Source organism: Phacochoerus africanus, chromosome 5, assembly GCF_016906955.1.
Source record: "Phacochoerus africanus isolate WHEZ1 chromosome 5, ROS_Pafr_v1, whole genome shotgun sequence".
NCBI classification, from domain to species: Eukaryota; Metazoa; Chordata; class Mammalia; order Artiodactyla; family Suidae; genus Phacochoerus; species Phacochoerus africanus.
In genome coordinates, this window is record NC_062548.1 from 30,696,159 (window position 1) to 30,710,716 (window position 14,558).

At 46.4% G+C, this 14,558-nt stretch overlaps 1 protein-coding gene and 1 non-coding gene across 2 annotated transcripts; both read left to right on the plus strand.

The window, feature by feature from the left end:
• Window positions 1-5,613: 5,613 nt before the first annotated feature.
• On the plus strand, window positions 5,614-5,718 carry LOC125128525 (U6 spliceosomal RNA). Its single transcript, XR_007135235.1, has one exon. It is a non-coding gene; the product is annotated as a U6 spliceosomal RNA (small nuclear RNA).
• A 538-nt stretch (window positions 5,719-6,256) lies between these two features.
• Window positions 6,257-13,057, plus strand: RPS15A (ribosomal protein S15a). Its single transcript, XM_047780422.1, has 5 exons — window positions 6,257-6,334; window positions 7,362-7,499; window positions 7,971-8,050; window positions 11,488-11,573; window positions 12,925-13,057. Exons 2-5 carry the CDS (start codon window positions 7,367-7,369, stop codon window positions 13,016-13,018), a joined length of 393 nt encoding a protein of 130 aa, XP_047636378.1. The 5' UTR covers window positions 6,257-6,334; window positions 7,362-7,366; the 3' UTR covers window positions 13,019-13,057.
• The last annotated feature ends 1,501 nt before the right edge of the window (window positions 13,058-14,558 follow it).

A 14,558-nucleotide genomic window follows, 5' to 3' on the forward strand; every position in this document is an offset into this window, starting at 1 on the left:
TGGGTTAAGAGTCCGGGTGAAGTGGCTCAGGTCCCCGTGGAGGCATAGGTTCAACCCCTGACCCTGTGCACTGAGAAATCTCCAGATGCCTGTGGTGGGGCCATTAAAAAAAGAAAGAGGAACAAAATGAAATAGAAGGTTTAGGACTTCCCTTCATGGTTCTGTGTTAACGAATCCAACTAGGAACCATGAGGTTGCGGGTTCGATCCCTGCCCTTGCTCAGTGGCTTAAGGATCTGGCGTTGCCGTGAGCTGTGGTGTATGTCGAAGACTCCGCTGGGATCCCACGTTGCCGGCAACTACAGCCCGCCAAGAAATGGCAAAAAGACAAAAAAAAAAAAAAAAGGTTTAAATCATTCAGTAATCATCCAGGCACCGCCCTAGATGGAAAAGGAGATAGAATGATTAAGCCATGGCCGAAGGGGATGTGTGAAAGGGCCTGGCTGAAAGAAAGGTGAGAACAATGTAGGCTGCAGACAGCACCCGCCAAGGACACTCTGTACCCCAGGGCCAAGCTCAGAATTTGGTCCCTGAGGTTCTCAGTAATTTGTGGGTGACTTTTTGTTTTGTTTGTTTTAGGGCTGCACCTGCAGTATACGGAAGTTCCCAGGCTAAGGGTCAAATTGGAACTGCAGCTGCCAGCCTAAGCCACAGCCACAGCAATGCAGGACCCGAGCTTCATCTGCTACCTACAACACAGCTCATAGCAACACCAGATCCTTGACCCACTGAGTGAGGCCAGGGATTGAACCCACTCCTTATGAATACTAGCTGGGTTCGTAACCCGCTGAACCACAATGGGACCTCCAGGTGGGTGAATTTTGAATGCACTTAGAATTTTTTAGAAACCATAGCCCAGGATTTACCTGGTGCTTAGCAGTTAAGGATCCTGCATTGTCACTGCTTTGGCACGAGTTCCATGTCTGGCCCAGAAATTTTCACATACCAAGGGAAAAAAAAAAGCAAACAACAAAATCAAAGGAGCGAAGTGACTAAGAAATGAAAAAGGGAGTTCCCATTGTGGCTCAGTGGGCTAAGAACCTGACTAGTATCCATGAGGATGTAGATTTGATCCCTGGCTTTGCTCAGTGGGTTAAGGAACCGCTGTTGCCCAGAGCTGGGGCATAGGTCATGGCTGCTCAGATCTGGCATTGCCATGGCTGTTGCACAGGCCAGCAGCTGCTGCTCCAGCCCCTAGCCTGGGACCTTCCATGTGCTGCAGGTGTGGCTGTCATTTTTGTTGTTTTTTAAAGGAAGAAAAAAATAGGGCCCAAATTAGATATTTTTTATCATTGGAGCATACTGTCTGTACTTAGCGGGTCCTGGGAACAGATTCAATGTCAACGCTCTTGCTCCCCCGCCCCCCAAACTGTATGGATACCTACTTTGGCGCCCCCTAGGGGTTGGATGATATCCAGAAAAGGGAAGGCTCAGCCCAGTCAGCATAGGTCAGAAATGCAGCTGATTATTACTTCCCAGGCCAGCTTGGCCACTTACTGTGCCAGCTCAGGCCACAGCGCAACTCTGGCCTTGGCACCACCTCTGGCAGGAGTCCTATCATCCCAGAGTTCACAAGACTCCAAGTGGGAATTTGCACATGGCCCTCTGCTCCTTTTCCTCTTTATCCTTTTCCTAATTCCAACCCAGCCATTGTGAAATGTCTGTTCATCTTTTTTTTTTTCTTGCGACGTATAGAATTTCCCAGGCCAGGGGTCAATTGGAGCTGCAACTGAGGCCATGGCAACACTGAATCTGAGCCACATCTGTGACATATGCTGCATTTTGCAGCAATACTGGATCCTTAACCCACTGAGCCACAACGGGAACTCCTGTTCATCTTATATGCTCTCCTAGCTCTTGGGGCTGTTAAAATATCTATAGACCACACACCCTGCCCAACATTTCAGGATCAAGCAGGCCTAGATCCCAAAGCCCCACAAGGAATTTAGTAGCTTAGACAAGTTATAAGTGACCATTTGTTTGTTTTGACTTTACAACAAAATTTCAAGACTGAAGTTAGTTGAAGATTGAATTTAGGAGTTCTCTTGTGGCCCAGCAAGTTAAGGATCCAGGGTTGTCATTGCCACAACTTGGCTTGCTATCTCGGTGCTGTTTCGATTCTTGGCCCAGGCATTTCTACATGCTCTTGGTGCAGCCAAAAAAGAAAAAACAACAACAACAAAAGCAAGATTAAATTTAGTTTGCTTCCTCATTTGTGAAGTGGGGATGACAGACCGGATCTCACAGGAACATTATGCAATTGCACGTGTTTTGAGGACTCAGAGTTAATCTGCGGGAAGCACTCAGTGGGAGTTAGGAATTGGTAGTTGTTAGTACCCTTCATGACGCAGATCAAATGGCACTTCCTCTGTGAAAGCTTTAGCTACCTCCCAGGCCACCTCCTATTCCCACAGCACTTCGTATTGGCACCCCGTGTGGCACACTGCCCAGTATCATGTTATTACTTAAGGGATCTCTCTCCACTGGAATCTGGACCTTTTCAGGGGCAGGAACTGATATGTTTGTCCTAACACCTGGCACATGGTAGGCACTCATTAGATGTTTGTTGAATGAAGGGATGAATGAAGTGTATAAAGAGTGGATGGTGGAGTTCCTGTCGTGGCACAGTGGTTAACGAATCCGACTAGGAACCATGAGGTTGCGGGTTCGATCCCTGGCCTTGCTCGGTGGGTTAAGGATCCGGCGTTGCTGTGAGCTGTGGTGTAGTTTGCTGATGCAGCTCGGATCCCATGTTGCTGTGGTTCTGGCATAGGCCGGCGGTCTGATTAGACCCCTAGCCTGGGAACCTCCATATGCTGCAGGTGCAGCCCTAGAAAAGACAAAAAAAAAAGAGAGAGAGAGAGAGATGATGGTACTATTTTTTTTTTTTTTTGTCCTCCATGTGCACCCACAGCATATGGAAGTTCACAGGCTAGGGGTCGAATCGGAGCTACAGTTGCTGGCCTATGCCACAGCCACAGCCATAGCAACACCAGGTCCTTAACCCACTGAACAAGGCCAGGGATCGAACCTGAGTCCTCATGGATACTAGTTCAGATTCCTTACTGCTGTGCCACAACAGGAACTCCTTGTATGGGTCTCTTTTATCTGGGTTATTTCATTCATCCTCACCGTCACTTCGAGTGATTGGTAGTATCATCATTTATTCATCAATGTTATATTAAGTACCTACTGTGATGCTGGATAACTCTTCTAGAAGCTGTGGGTACGGGTGACTTAAAAATATGCACAACCTGGGGAGTTCCCTTTGCGGTGCAGAAGAAACGAATCTGACTAGGATCCATAAGGATGCAGGTTCAATCCCTGACCTTCATCAAGGATCTGGCATTGCCATGAGCTGTGGTGTAGGCTGGCAGCTGCAGCAGCTCTGATTCAACCCCTAGCCTGGGAACTTCCATATGCTGCACTTGCAGCCCTGGAAGAAAAAAAAAAAAAGCAAGCACAACCTGAAAGTTGAGAGTTAAGTTTTATTTGGGGCAAAATTAGGACTTAAGCCCAGGAGACAGCATCTCAGGTGGCCCTGAGAAACCAAACCACTACGAGGGGGTGAGGGACGAGCTAGGACATACGGGAGTTTTTGCAACAAAGCATAGGTAGCAGGAACAAAAGAGGCCTGGGCTCACTGCAATCATTCCTTTGATATGCACCTCAGCTATTGAGCACCCGTATCCTGAGTTTTCACAACCTGCAGGATGACCTGCTCTTACCTTTGAGATGACTGCATTCGAAGATGAGTGTGAAACACAGCCCCAAAGAGGCAAGGGAAATAATATCAGGCCCACATTTTACCAAAGTTTGCTGCTGATCTCCTTAAGGTGGCAACTACTCACAGGGAGCAGACATCACCATGAAGGATTTTTTTAGTGTTTTTCTAGATAGGAGATGCAAGAATTAGGCACATAAAATCTTCTAAAAATAATCGAACAATCTGAAGACCTGTTCTTCCAGTTTTCCCAAAGCACAGAGAGCCTCGCTCCTGATTTATGCTCTGAGCGGGGTGGGGGGTGGGTGCCTTGGGTTGGTAGCTGCAGAGACTCATGATAGAATCCTTATAGAGGCTGATGGCAGGTGCTGGCAAGTGCCAAACTCCGGTTCACAGTACAGCAGGGAACAAAACCAACCACATCCCCGATTGCTGAATGGAGACAGACTGTAAATTACACTTGACAATATTTCACATGGTAAATGCTACATAGAAAAATTAAGCAGGGCAGTGGGGTTGGAGGGAGTGGGGAGGAGGCTGTGTGAATGAGTTTGTGTGATTGAAAACAGACCTGAGGAAAAGGGGGTTGGAGCAAACTTCCTGGTAAACTAGGGAAAGAACATTCACCTTAAAGGGAAAAGCAGATGCAAAGGTCCTGAGGCAGAATATGCTTGAGCATATTCGAAAAGCAAGCAGTGGGAAGAGGTCTCTTTTCCTGTGCAAGGAGACTGGTGTGCATCTCAGGGAGGACCCTGTAAGCTTTTGCAAGGAATTTGGATTTTACTGAGTTGATAAGACCCCTTGAAGAGGGCATGGTCTAGCTTAATTTTTTATTTGTTTGTTTGCTTTTGCTTTTTATAGGGCCATATATAGAAGTTCTCAGGCTATAGGTCCAATTGGCTACACCACAGCCACAGCCACAGCCACACCAGATCACACTGAGCAAGGCCAGGGATCGAACCTGCATCTTCATGGATCCTAGTAACCCTCTGAGCCACAACAGTAACTCTAAGTTGTAAAAAGATCCTTCTAGCTGCCACGTGGGAAAGACAGGGAAGGGTCAGAAGGGAGGGTAAGTGGGAAAGCCTGGAGGAAAGGCTAAAGCAGCAGTTTCAGATTTTAGGTAACTAGCCTGAGGTCACCCAGCTTCAGAAAGAGCAGAGCTAGAATTCACTCCCTCTGGAGCGATCAGACCCCTGACTTCAGGAACAACTTACTGAGCATTTGCCACATGCCAGGGGCTTTGACGAGCCCCTTGGCACCATTAGCTCACCTGACCGTAGCAATAACCTTTAAGAGGCTGCACATTTATTTCAAAACACTTGTGGCTTTCTTCCAAACTGTGTTATCTCAGAACTGAGAGAAAAGTCTGAAACTCCAGTAAACAATTTTTTGGGGGGCGGTGGTGGGGGGGGGTGCTTTTTAGTGCCACACCTGGGCCATACGGAGATTCTCAGGCTAGGGGTCAAATTGGAGCTACAGCTGCCGGCCTACACCACAGCTCACGGCAACCCTGGATCCTTAACCCACTGAGTGAGGCCAGGGATCAAACCCTCAACCTCATGGTTCTTAGATTCATTTCCGCTGCACCACAACTGGAAACTCCAATAATTTCTAACATTTAGGGAGAGTCCAGAAGGAAGCATCAATTTTTAAATTTTTTATTTTTACTTTTTAATTTTTATGGCTGCCCCCACTGCATATGGAAGTTCCCCAGGCCAGAAATTGAATCTCAGCCGCCGCTGCGGCAACACCGTATCCTTTAACCCACTGCAGCCATGTTCGGGGATCCAATCCGCCCCCCTGCAGCCACAAGAGGCACAGCGGGAAAAGTTTTTGATTGCTTTGAAAAAGTCATCCATACACGTTTCCAAGAAACAAAGGGAGAGCTGGCTTTTGCAGCACACTATACTAAAATTGGACCCATGCAGAGAAGATTATCATGGTTCCTCTGCAAGGATGACAAGCAAACTCAAAGAGGTCTTTTTTTTTTTAATTTAAAGAGTTTCTTGGCGGCCTAGCGGTTAGGCTTTGGTGCTTTCACCGCTGCTTGTCTGGGTTCAATCCCTGGTCTGGGAACTGAGATCCCACATCAAGCTGCAGCAGCAAAAAACCCACAAACACACACAAAAAAAACCCGAACGAATTTCTATAGGGAAAAAAGCAATTCTTCCCATTACCAGTTCCTAACGCCCTCCTCAGAGGCAATTACACATTTCTGCGGGTTCTTCCATAGATACTGTAAATACTTAAGTATCAAAATTTTCTAAATGGTGACCAGTTATTGCAGTAAAAACGTGCAAATATCTAGGCTCTTGTCACTTGTTTATTTTTACAGATTAGTTGCTAGAAAGAAATCGATTCGGTGGCTAGCGTTGCCCTTCTATAAACTCCCTCAGATCGCGCCTGGGGTGTTCGATTCCATCCACTCTCTACTGCCCACCCCTGAGGAGACTCCGCCCCTTCACCCACCTCCTTCCGCTAGGCAATCCCTCTTTTGTTGTTTTTTTTGTTTTTGGCGGGCCTTTGAAAGTCTCGCGATAGCCTGACCTCTTCCCATAATTCCGTGCGCTCGCCCCTCCCTTCCTCTTTCCGCCATCTTTCCGTGCCGGTGAGTATCTTTCTCTGAGCGATCCAACTTTATCCGTTCGCTATCGGTGCCATCCTGTGGTCTGAGGCTCGGTTTTGGTTCCCTGCGAGGATGCCGGCGGCCTCCTGTGCCGGGAATACTGGCCTCGCGGGGGTCTGAGCAGGCGGAGGAGAGAGTCATGCTCAGCCGCCCCATGCTCTGCACTCTGGGGAGTCCGGGCTGTGGGGCGCAGGCCGCAGCCCTGGCCGGACCCGGAGCTTTTCGGCTGTTCGGTCGGACCGGACCCCCTACGCGATCGGCGATGCCAGTACCGCCCTTAGTAGATGACGCCCCTCCTTGGCGGGAAGCATCGGAGTCTGGGACCCTAATGGGCCGTACAGCTTCCTATTGCTGCGGCCGCGCTGGGAGCTTGGGAGTCTGAGGCCCTTTCGGCAGGGAAGACTGCATCCTGCTTGGGGTGGAGGTTTGCTGGTGTCTTCTGGGCTCCAGGTTTTCCCCCAGATACTTGTTGAGCTTGAGGAAGCCGGTCGGACTCCTCCTGTTGTCGTTTGAAAGCATGCTTTGGCACTTGTCCTTAGCTTTCAAAACTTTGTTAGATAAGTTCGTGTCTGTTGGGATAGAGTCTGATGAGGTGCAAGTAAAATACTTGCCACTCTGGTATGCTTGCTGTGGGGCATAATTTTGGGTGGCACCTGTACAGTCGTTTTAATAGTTACGGGCGTTAGGAGAAAGTCAAGTGGTATCTTGCGATGTTTAGGACGAGGCCGACACTGAGTTAGTTGGTTTATGTAAAGGACTTGGTGGTTTTCAGAAATTTGGAAATCATCGATGGTGACCATTTGCTCCCTTTCTGAATTAACTGGCCTACAATAGCTGGTATTTTCATTTTGGTAGGTGACATATTCTTTCGGGGCTACAAGGGAACCAGCCTGTGTAGAGATGGGAACCTTGATAGAGGCAGAAAGAAAAGCATGTGTTAGCCGTGGAATGATTGGGTGTCTGTTAATGGCCATGGCATTAATACCCCTGTTTTGTCTTACCTGAACAGCCACAATGGTGCGCATGAACGTCCTGGCCGATGCCCTCAAGAGCATCAACAATGCCGAAAAGAGAGGCAAACGCCAGGTTCTTATTAGGCCGTGCTCCAAAGTCATCGTCAGGTTTCTAACTGTGATGATGAAGCATGGTAAGTGTCTTAATGTGTTTTGTTTTGAGGTAAACCTGTTACAGAAAGAGTCCAGTAGAAATTGTAGGGGAGAGGCCTAGGAAGATGGGGGTGAGGTGTCAGTCCTACTTGGGAAGTACTGTAATTGATTTGGGCTGTGGACAGGATAGTCTAGACAAGTGATGCTGTTTAAGAAATGCTAGGGTAGGTTAGGACTGTGGGTAAGGAGGAAGTTTGTGACTTGTCCTGCTAGGTGTTTGGCACCTAAAATAGTCGTCTTGTGATAATTGCAGCTGCAGCACCTCATTGAAAGGGCTTTGGGAGCTCCTTGGGGTGGAGAGGAGGATTGCTGAAGGTCTTGGGCTTGGGAGTGGGAAGCTATGAAAGGACAGAGGAAATCATCCCCTTTTTAAAATTTCAGGGTTGATGGTTTTGGGTGTTGCCCTCTAAATATTAAAAATTGTTTTCAATTCAGTGTCTTGTGTTTTATAGGTTACATTGGCGAATTTGAAATCATCGACGATCATAGAGCTGGGAAAATTGTTGTGAACCTCACAGGCAGGCTAAATAAGGTAAGAATTGATTGTCTTCCACATTTAAGAACCTTCAAAATGGTCTCACATGGTGTTGTGTGTTGTAATTGCCCTTGTAAAATTAAACGGTGCTTCCTTTACCTAGTTAGTTTAAACAGAATTAGGAACTAGTTAAAATTGTTCATTTTTATATCACATTTTACTTTGTTCTCCAGGTAGAATGGTGAGTTGACAATTGCTTGTGGAGTGTGAGGTATCTGAAGGGAGATGTGGAGGCCTGGGGCAAAATGAACAACTGGTGGTTCCTCATATTTGCATGGGGGCGGCTAACAAACTGCCCTCATTGGCTTAGACTTGAGCCACTCAATGGCCTCTCATTTTGTCAGTGTAAATAACTTTGGTCCTTCACCTCTGTTGCTGATGGGTATTTTGGACAGAATATGGGGTTCTCTGGATTTTTTTGTTTGTTTATCTTTTTAGGGCCACACCTGCGGCATTTGGAGATTCCCAGGCTAGGGGTTCAATCGAAGCTTTAGCCCCTGGCCTATGCCAGAGCCATAGCAACTCGGGGATCCAAGCCATGTCTGCTTCCTACACCACAGCTCATGGCAGCACAGGATCCTTAACCCATTGGCCGAGGCCAGGAATCGAACCCACGTCCTCATGGTTGCTAGTCGGGTTTGCTGATTGCTGAGCACGGGAACTCCTGTAGAAATGCTTCTGGTTTTGCTGGTATAGGTGGAATGTGTGTCTTTGAGGTCTGTTCTCCCTTTCAGTTTGACTTGTAAGCTTAATCTAGTGGATCTGTTTGATTTTTTTATGACTGTGGGTTAAATGTTAACTGATGCATGTTTTGGAGGTCAGGTGTTTGTCTAAAAGCAAGTTGGGGTCTTGAGTTTACTTTCTGTGTTCAGGTTTGAAGCTTTCGCACTTGCAAGGTGTAATGTCAGATGAAAACTACTGGACCCCTTTGGGAGAGATTTGAAGTTTCTGAAGGAAATTTGGGGTCTTTGTCTTATGTTTTATTGTAGTCATTAGACCCCAATCCCAAGGAAGGATTTGGATTCATTCTTCTTTCTCACTCTGACGTTCACAATGTGTTCTTGAAATAGAGGAGAGTGTGTTGGTGTATTTTTTTCGAGTTAAGCTAAGATCTGAGACCAGCTCAAGATCTCAGTAATTGTGGAAGAGCTGGTTTTAGTATATAGTTTATAGAGCAACTTAAAGCTGTCTTGCAGAAGATGTTAAAAAGACAAAACCAAAACGCTTAGTTGGAGAAATGCATTGTAGCACATTTCTCTTCAACATTCACTATACGTAGTACTTTGACAGGTTTGAGCAAAGCCTGTCCCAAATGGAACTCATTTGTGACATCTTTGTTCCGTGGTACACTAGTTTGAAAAATCCTGGCTAACAGATAGTTGCCACACTTATTACTTAGCTGTGTGAATTCATTTTTGGTTTCTCATTTTTAGTTTTCTTCCTTTATCAGACTTTGTTGCCTCAGTTTTCTTTCTGCGGGAATGTCATGGGACTGGGAGGTAGTGTTTGAAGACTATAGATTAACTGAGAAAATTCTGGCCTTGAGCACATCCTCTTAGGATTCATCCGGTTTGGGAGAGGTGTGCTAGAATTCTGCTAGTTGAATGAAAGGGATTTTTGCTGCTGGAATAAAGAAAGCCTGCCTGTGGTTGTGTAGATAGAGGCCTTAGAAAGGTCTTTGACTGTGGCTTTGGGTTTTTTCTATTCCTGTATTCCTCCAATTCAGTATGGAACTGCCCTTGACACTCAAGTGACATTTGCAGCTTATGAGATGGTGGTTTTTTTGTTTTTTTGTTTTTTGCTATTTCTTTGGGCCGCTCCCGCAGCATATGGAGGTTCCCAGGCTAGGGGTCGAATTGGAGCTGTAGCCGCCGGCCTATGCCAGAGCCACAGCAACTCGGGATCCGAGCCGCGTCTGCAACCTACACCACAGCTCACGGCAACACCGGCTCGTTAACCCACTGAGCAAGGGCAGGGATGGAACCCGCAACCTCATGGTTCCTAGTCGGATTCGTTAACCACTGCGCCACGCACGACGGGAACTCCTGTCGTTTTTTTGTTTGTTTGTTTGTTTTTGTTTTTGTTTCTTTGAGATGGTGTTATTAAAAAGAGAACTTGTGTGGGCTTCTTGCCCTAGGGCCGTTGGGCCTCACAGGTCCATTTTCAGTTTATATGGGTTCAGATCTGTAGGGAAGTGTAACTGCCCTGGACTGCACTGAGTTCTAACCTCATAGTTTCTTGTAGTTTACTGTTAAACATCTTGATTCGTCTTGCATGGATGTGCACACATGTCTGTCTACCTGCACTTGGAGATTTACACTTCAATGGTACTAATCAATCCTGCATGTTCTCACATGATCATTTCTTATGTGGAAATAGCAGACTTTCTGCTTTGATATTTTCAATGCGTGAGATGTGAGTCAGGTGTTGGGTGTCATATTTAGCTCTGAAGAGCCTTTTGATCCCCTATTTTTCACCCAGTTGATCTAGTCGTAGAACCTATGTGAACCCTTAGGTAAGTTCAGGTAGCCTGTTAGAAGATGTTTGATGTTTTGTTGTGTTTTATGATCTAGATGTGATTGATTAAAGTACAGTGCTTTGGCTCTTAGCTCTCACTTTGGAGGATAGTTGTCGTGTTCCAGTAACAAGCAGGTGGGATAACTTACCTCTTTCTGCCTTATCTCCATTTTGCTAGATTAGTAAGCTTGACTACAATTTTTTAAGTTAATTTTTTAAGGCTGCACCTGCGGCATATGGAAGTTCCCAGGGAAATGGTCAAATTGGAGCTACAGCTGCCAGCCTATACCACAGCTCACAGCAGTTCTGGATCCTTTAGTCACTTAGTGAGGCCAGGGATCAAACCTCCATCCTCATGGATACTAATCGGATTCTTAACCCACTGAGCCACAACGGGAGCTCCTTGATCACAATTTTATTTGTCAGAGTTCTTTAAAATCTGGTTGTGTGGGGACAGCTTTGCAGGCTATGGGGATGTATGTACACTAGTGACTGCCATGTGTTATCTTAGTGACTTGGGGGGGGGCTCTTTTTGTCTTTTTAGGGCTGTACCCGCGGCACATGGAGGTTCCCAGCCTACGGGTCCAATCAGAGCTGCAGCCACTGGCCACAGCCACAGCAACGCCAGATCTGCACCACAACTGACTTACATCATGGCTCACGGCAAGGCCAGATCCTTAATCCACTGAACGAGGCCGCGGATTGAACCCGCAACCTCATGGTTCCTAGTTGGATTGTTTCCGCTGCGTCATGATGGAAACTCCTTTAAATTGCTTTTTAAACCAGGCAGGCATAGTCTTAATTCAGTATGTTTTTCAGATGGCATTTATATCAAAGATTGCATGGAGTAGTTATGCATTAAATGTTGTTGGTTGGTTTATGTGACTTGTAAATGCTTTTTCTGTTATGTTTTACAGTGTGGAGTTATCAGTCCAAGGTTTGATGTGCAACTCAAAGATCTAGAAAAATGGCAGAATAACCTGCTCCCATCCCGTCAGTTTGGGTGAGTTGATTTTCCTCATTTAAAAAGAAGCTAATGCTATGCATTGCTGTGATGCAGTTTGACTTGAGTTTTTTTTCAAGTTCTGGCAGTAGTAGTTATCTCCATTCAACCAGCTTGACCCCAGGATTGACTCCTGTGTCGCCATATCTCATGTGTTAGGGGCTAGCTTCTGAGAGGCATCTTAGGGCTGAGAGACAGCAGATTTGTGTGCCCTTTAATGTCTGCTCTTTTGGCTCAGTGCATATAGTTCATATGTGTTTGCTGTGAATCTGCTCCTATGGCCAGAATCGCTTCTGAACCACAGGCTTCTGGGGAGATTCAATTTGAAAATCTTCATCCTTGGTTCAAATTCTTGACTGCCTTGGGCATTCAAAGCCTCGATTTCTTCATCTTAAAAAAATGATAGTAGTTTTCTTAATAAGTTGTATTACCATCTGATTTAGTTCTGGCAAAGCACTTTAAGATCTGACACAGTAAGCCCTTACCTGTTTGTGGTTAAGAGCTTAAGCTCCCAGATATGTTTGGTGATGCTGAATTCACTCCCATTTCATGGTTATTGTATAATAGGTATAGTTTTGAGTGAGTCGCTTCTGATTATAATTATGATACTGATTTTAATGCCCACAGTTGACTTTCTACCTTCTGTGTCTTAACTTGGTACCCACAGTAACCCATGAGGTTGCCAGATTAGGTGGGACACTCTACAGTAGTAGCTTGCCTGGGATCATACTTGGAGTAAGCAGCAGAAACAATTCAGTCAAGTTTATATCAATACTTTAATGCTTTAAACTCCATGTCTCCTTGAGAGCAGAAAGTGACATTTTGAAGTTAATGTCAAGTTAATGTCCCAGTCTTTGTTTTTACTTCCCCCCGCCCCCACCCCGGGCCGCCCCCGTGGCGTATGGAGGTTCCCAGGCTAGAGGTCAAATCAGAGCTATAGCTGCCAGCCTACATCACAGCCACAGCAACACCAGGTCCAAGCCAAATCTGCGACCCATACCACAGCTCACAGCAACTCCGGATCCCTAACCCACTGCTCGAGGCCAGGGATCAAACCTGCATCCTCATGGATACTGGTCAGATTGGTTTCTGCTGAGCCACGATGGGAACTCCAGTCTTTGTTTTTAGACAGCATTGTTTCTCATTGTTAGCTGAGGGCAGGGCTCTGAGTGTGTATGTATCGCTGAGGTCTCTGGGTTTAGGTCTCCGGTTCTCAGAGCCATGCCAGCCCGTGTAAGCAGCTTTAGTCTGTGTGTCCCTTTTGGGAAGGCATCTTAAGCACTGATGAATGTTGGTGTTTTGCTATACCAGAAAGTAGCTCCATGTTGAACTATTTTTTTAAACTCTGTAGGTTCATTGTACTTACAACCTCAGCTGGCATCATGGACCATGAAGAAGCAAGACGAAAACACACAGGAGGGAAAATCCTTGGATTCTTTTTCTAGGGATGTAATACATATGTGCAAATAAAATGGCTCAGTGGACTTTGGTGCTTCCGTCAGTCGTGTTTTGAGCTTTTTTACAGCAGAGTGGAAAGAGCGTCTGAGGGAGTGTACAGCCTCTTAATGGTGACTGCTGTTTCCCCGAAGTACAAGAAAATTTTGACTTGGGATAACTTGGCGATAACCATCACCCTCGTGGCTCACCGGAGGAGGGGGTGTCTGGGCTTTGGATGGTTGTTTCTGGGTTGGGGTCCCATGGTGAAGCTGTTCCTTTCTGGAGTCTTATTTTAGCCCTGGAAGGAGTGGTGGTCTTCCTCTTAGCTTGGTACAGTTCCCGTTTCATGCCCTGAAAATTCGACATGGCTACAGTTGGCTGTGTAAGTGCTCATAAGGAAGCAGATAAGTAGAGCCGCACAACTCACTTAAGACTCATCTCAAAAAAGTAAGCTTGTTTGGCATATCTGACGTTTTAGCAGTCTGTCTTTATAAAATGTCATTTAAAAAGGAACATCTTGGAGTTCCCGTCGTGGGTCAGTGGTTAACGAATCCGACTAGGAACCATGAGGTTGCGGGTTCGGTCCCTGCCCTTGCTCAGTGGGTTAATGATCCGGCGTTGCCGTGAGCTGTGGTGTAGGTCGCAGACACGGCTCGGATCCTGCGTTGCGGTGGCTCTGGCGTAGGCCGGTGGCTGCAGCTCCGATTAGACCCCTAGCCTGGGAACCTCCATATGCCGCGGGAGCGGCCCAAGAAATAGCAACAACAACAAAAAAGACCAAAAAAAAAAAGGAACATCTTATAGAAACTATTTTTACTGTTACCAAGTGTAACACCGTCAGCTATATGTATTCTGGGCTTGGGGAGAATTCATGTTTTCTGGACCATTTCACCTGGGAAGTGCTGGTAAGAGCTCAACTACCAAAGAGGGCAGGATGGCTATGAAACAGACCAGGCAGGGTGTGTGCTCTCCTTTTTTTTTTTTTAAAGGGCCACACCCATACCATGTGGAAGTTCCCAGGCTAGGGGGTTGAATCTGAGGTGTAGCTGCCAGCCTACACCACAACCACAGCAGTGCAAGGCTCTGAGCTGCTGCTGTGACCTACACCCCAGCTCATGGCAACACCAGATCCTTAGCCCACTGAGTGAGGCCAGGGATCAAAGCCATGTCCTTATAGGTACTAGTCAGTTTCATTTCTGCTGAACCACAGTGGGAATTCTCTAAGAGCAGTGCTGTCCAGTATGAATGTTAATAAGAGCCAAATGTGTAATTAAACCTGTAGTCACATTAAGACAGAAATCTTTGGCTTTTTTTTTTTTTTTTTAACATTTTGATTTCAAAATGTTTTAAGTTGCCACTGTGGCAGCAGTGGGATCTGTGGAGTCTGGTGCCAGGACACAGGTTAGTGGGTTATAGGATCTGGTGTCTCAGATCTGATCCCTGGCCCAGGAACTCCATATTGCCAGCCACGGCAAGGCCAGATCCTTAATCCACTGAGCGAGGTCAAGGATTGAACCTGCAATGCAATCTCATGGTTCCTAGTTGGAT

Bases quoted from the DNA above. Each gene is read 5' to 3' on its own strand.
- RPS15A (XM_047780422.1), top strand. From the start codon at position 7,367: ATGGTGCGCATGAACGTCCTGGCCGATGCCCTCAAGAGCATCAACAAT. The intron at 7,500-7,970 runs GTAAGTGTCTTA...TGTGTTTTATAG, and splicing joins AACTGTGATGATGAAGCATG to GTTACATTGGCGAATTTGAA. The intron at 8,051-11,487 runs GTAAGAATTGAT...TATGTTTTACAG, and splicing joins TCACAGGCAGGCTAAATAAG to TGTGGAGTTATCAGTCCAAG.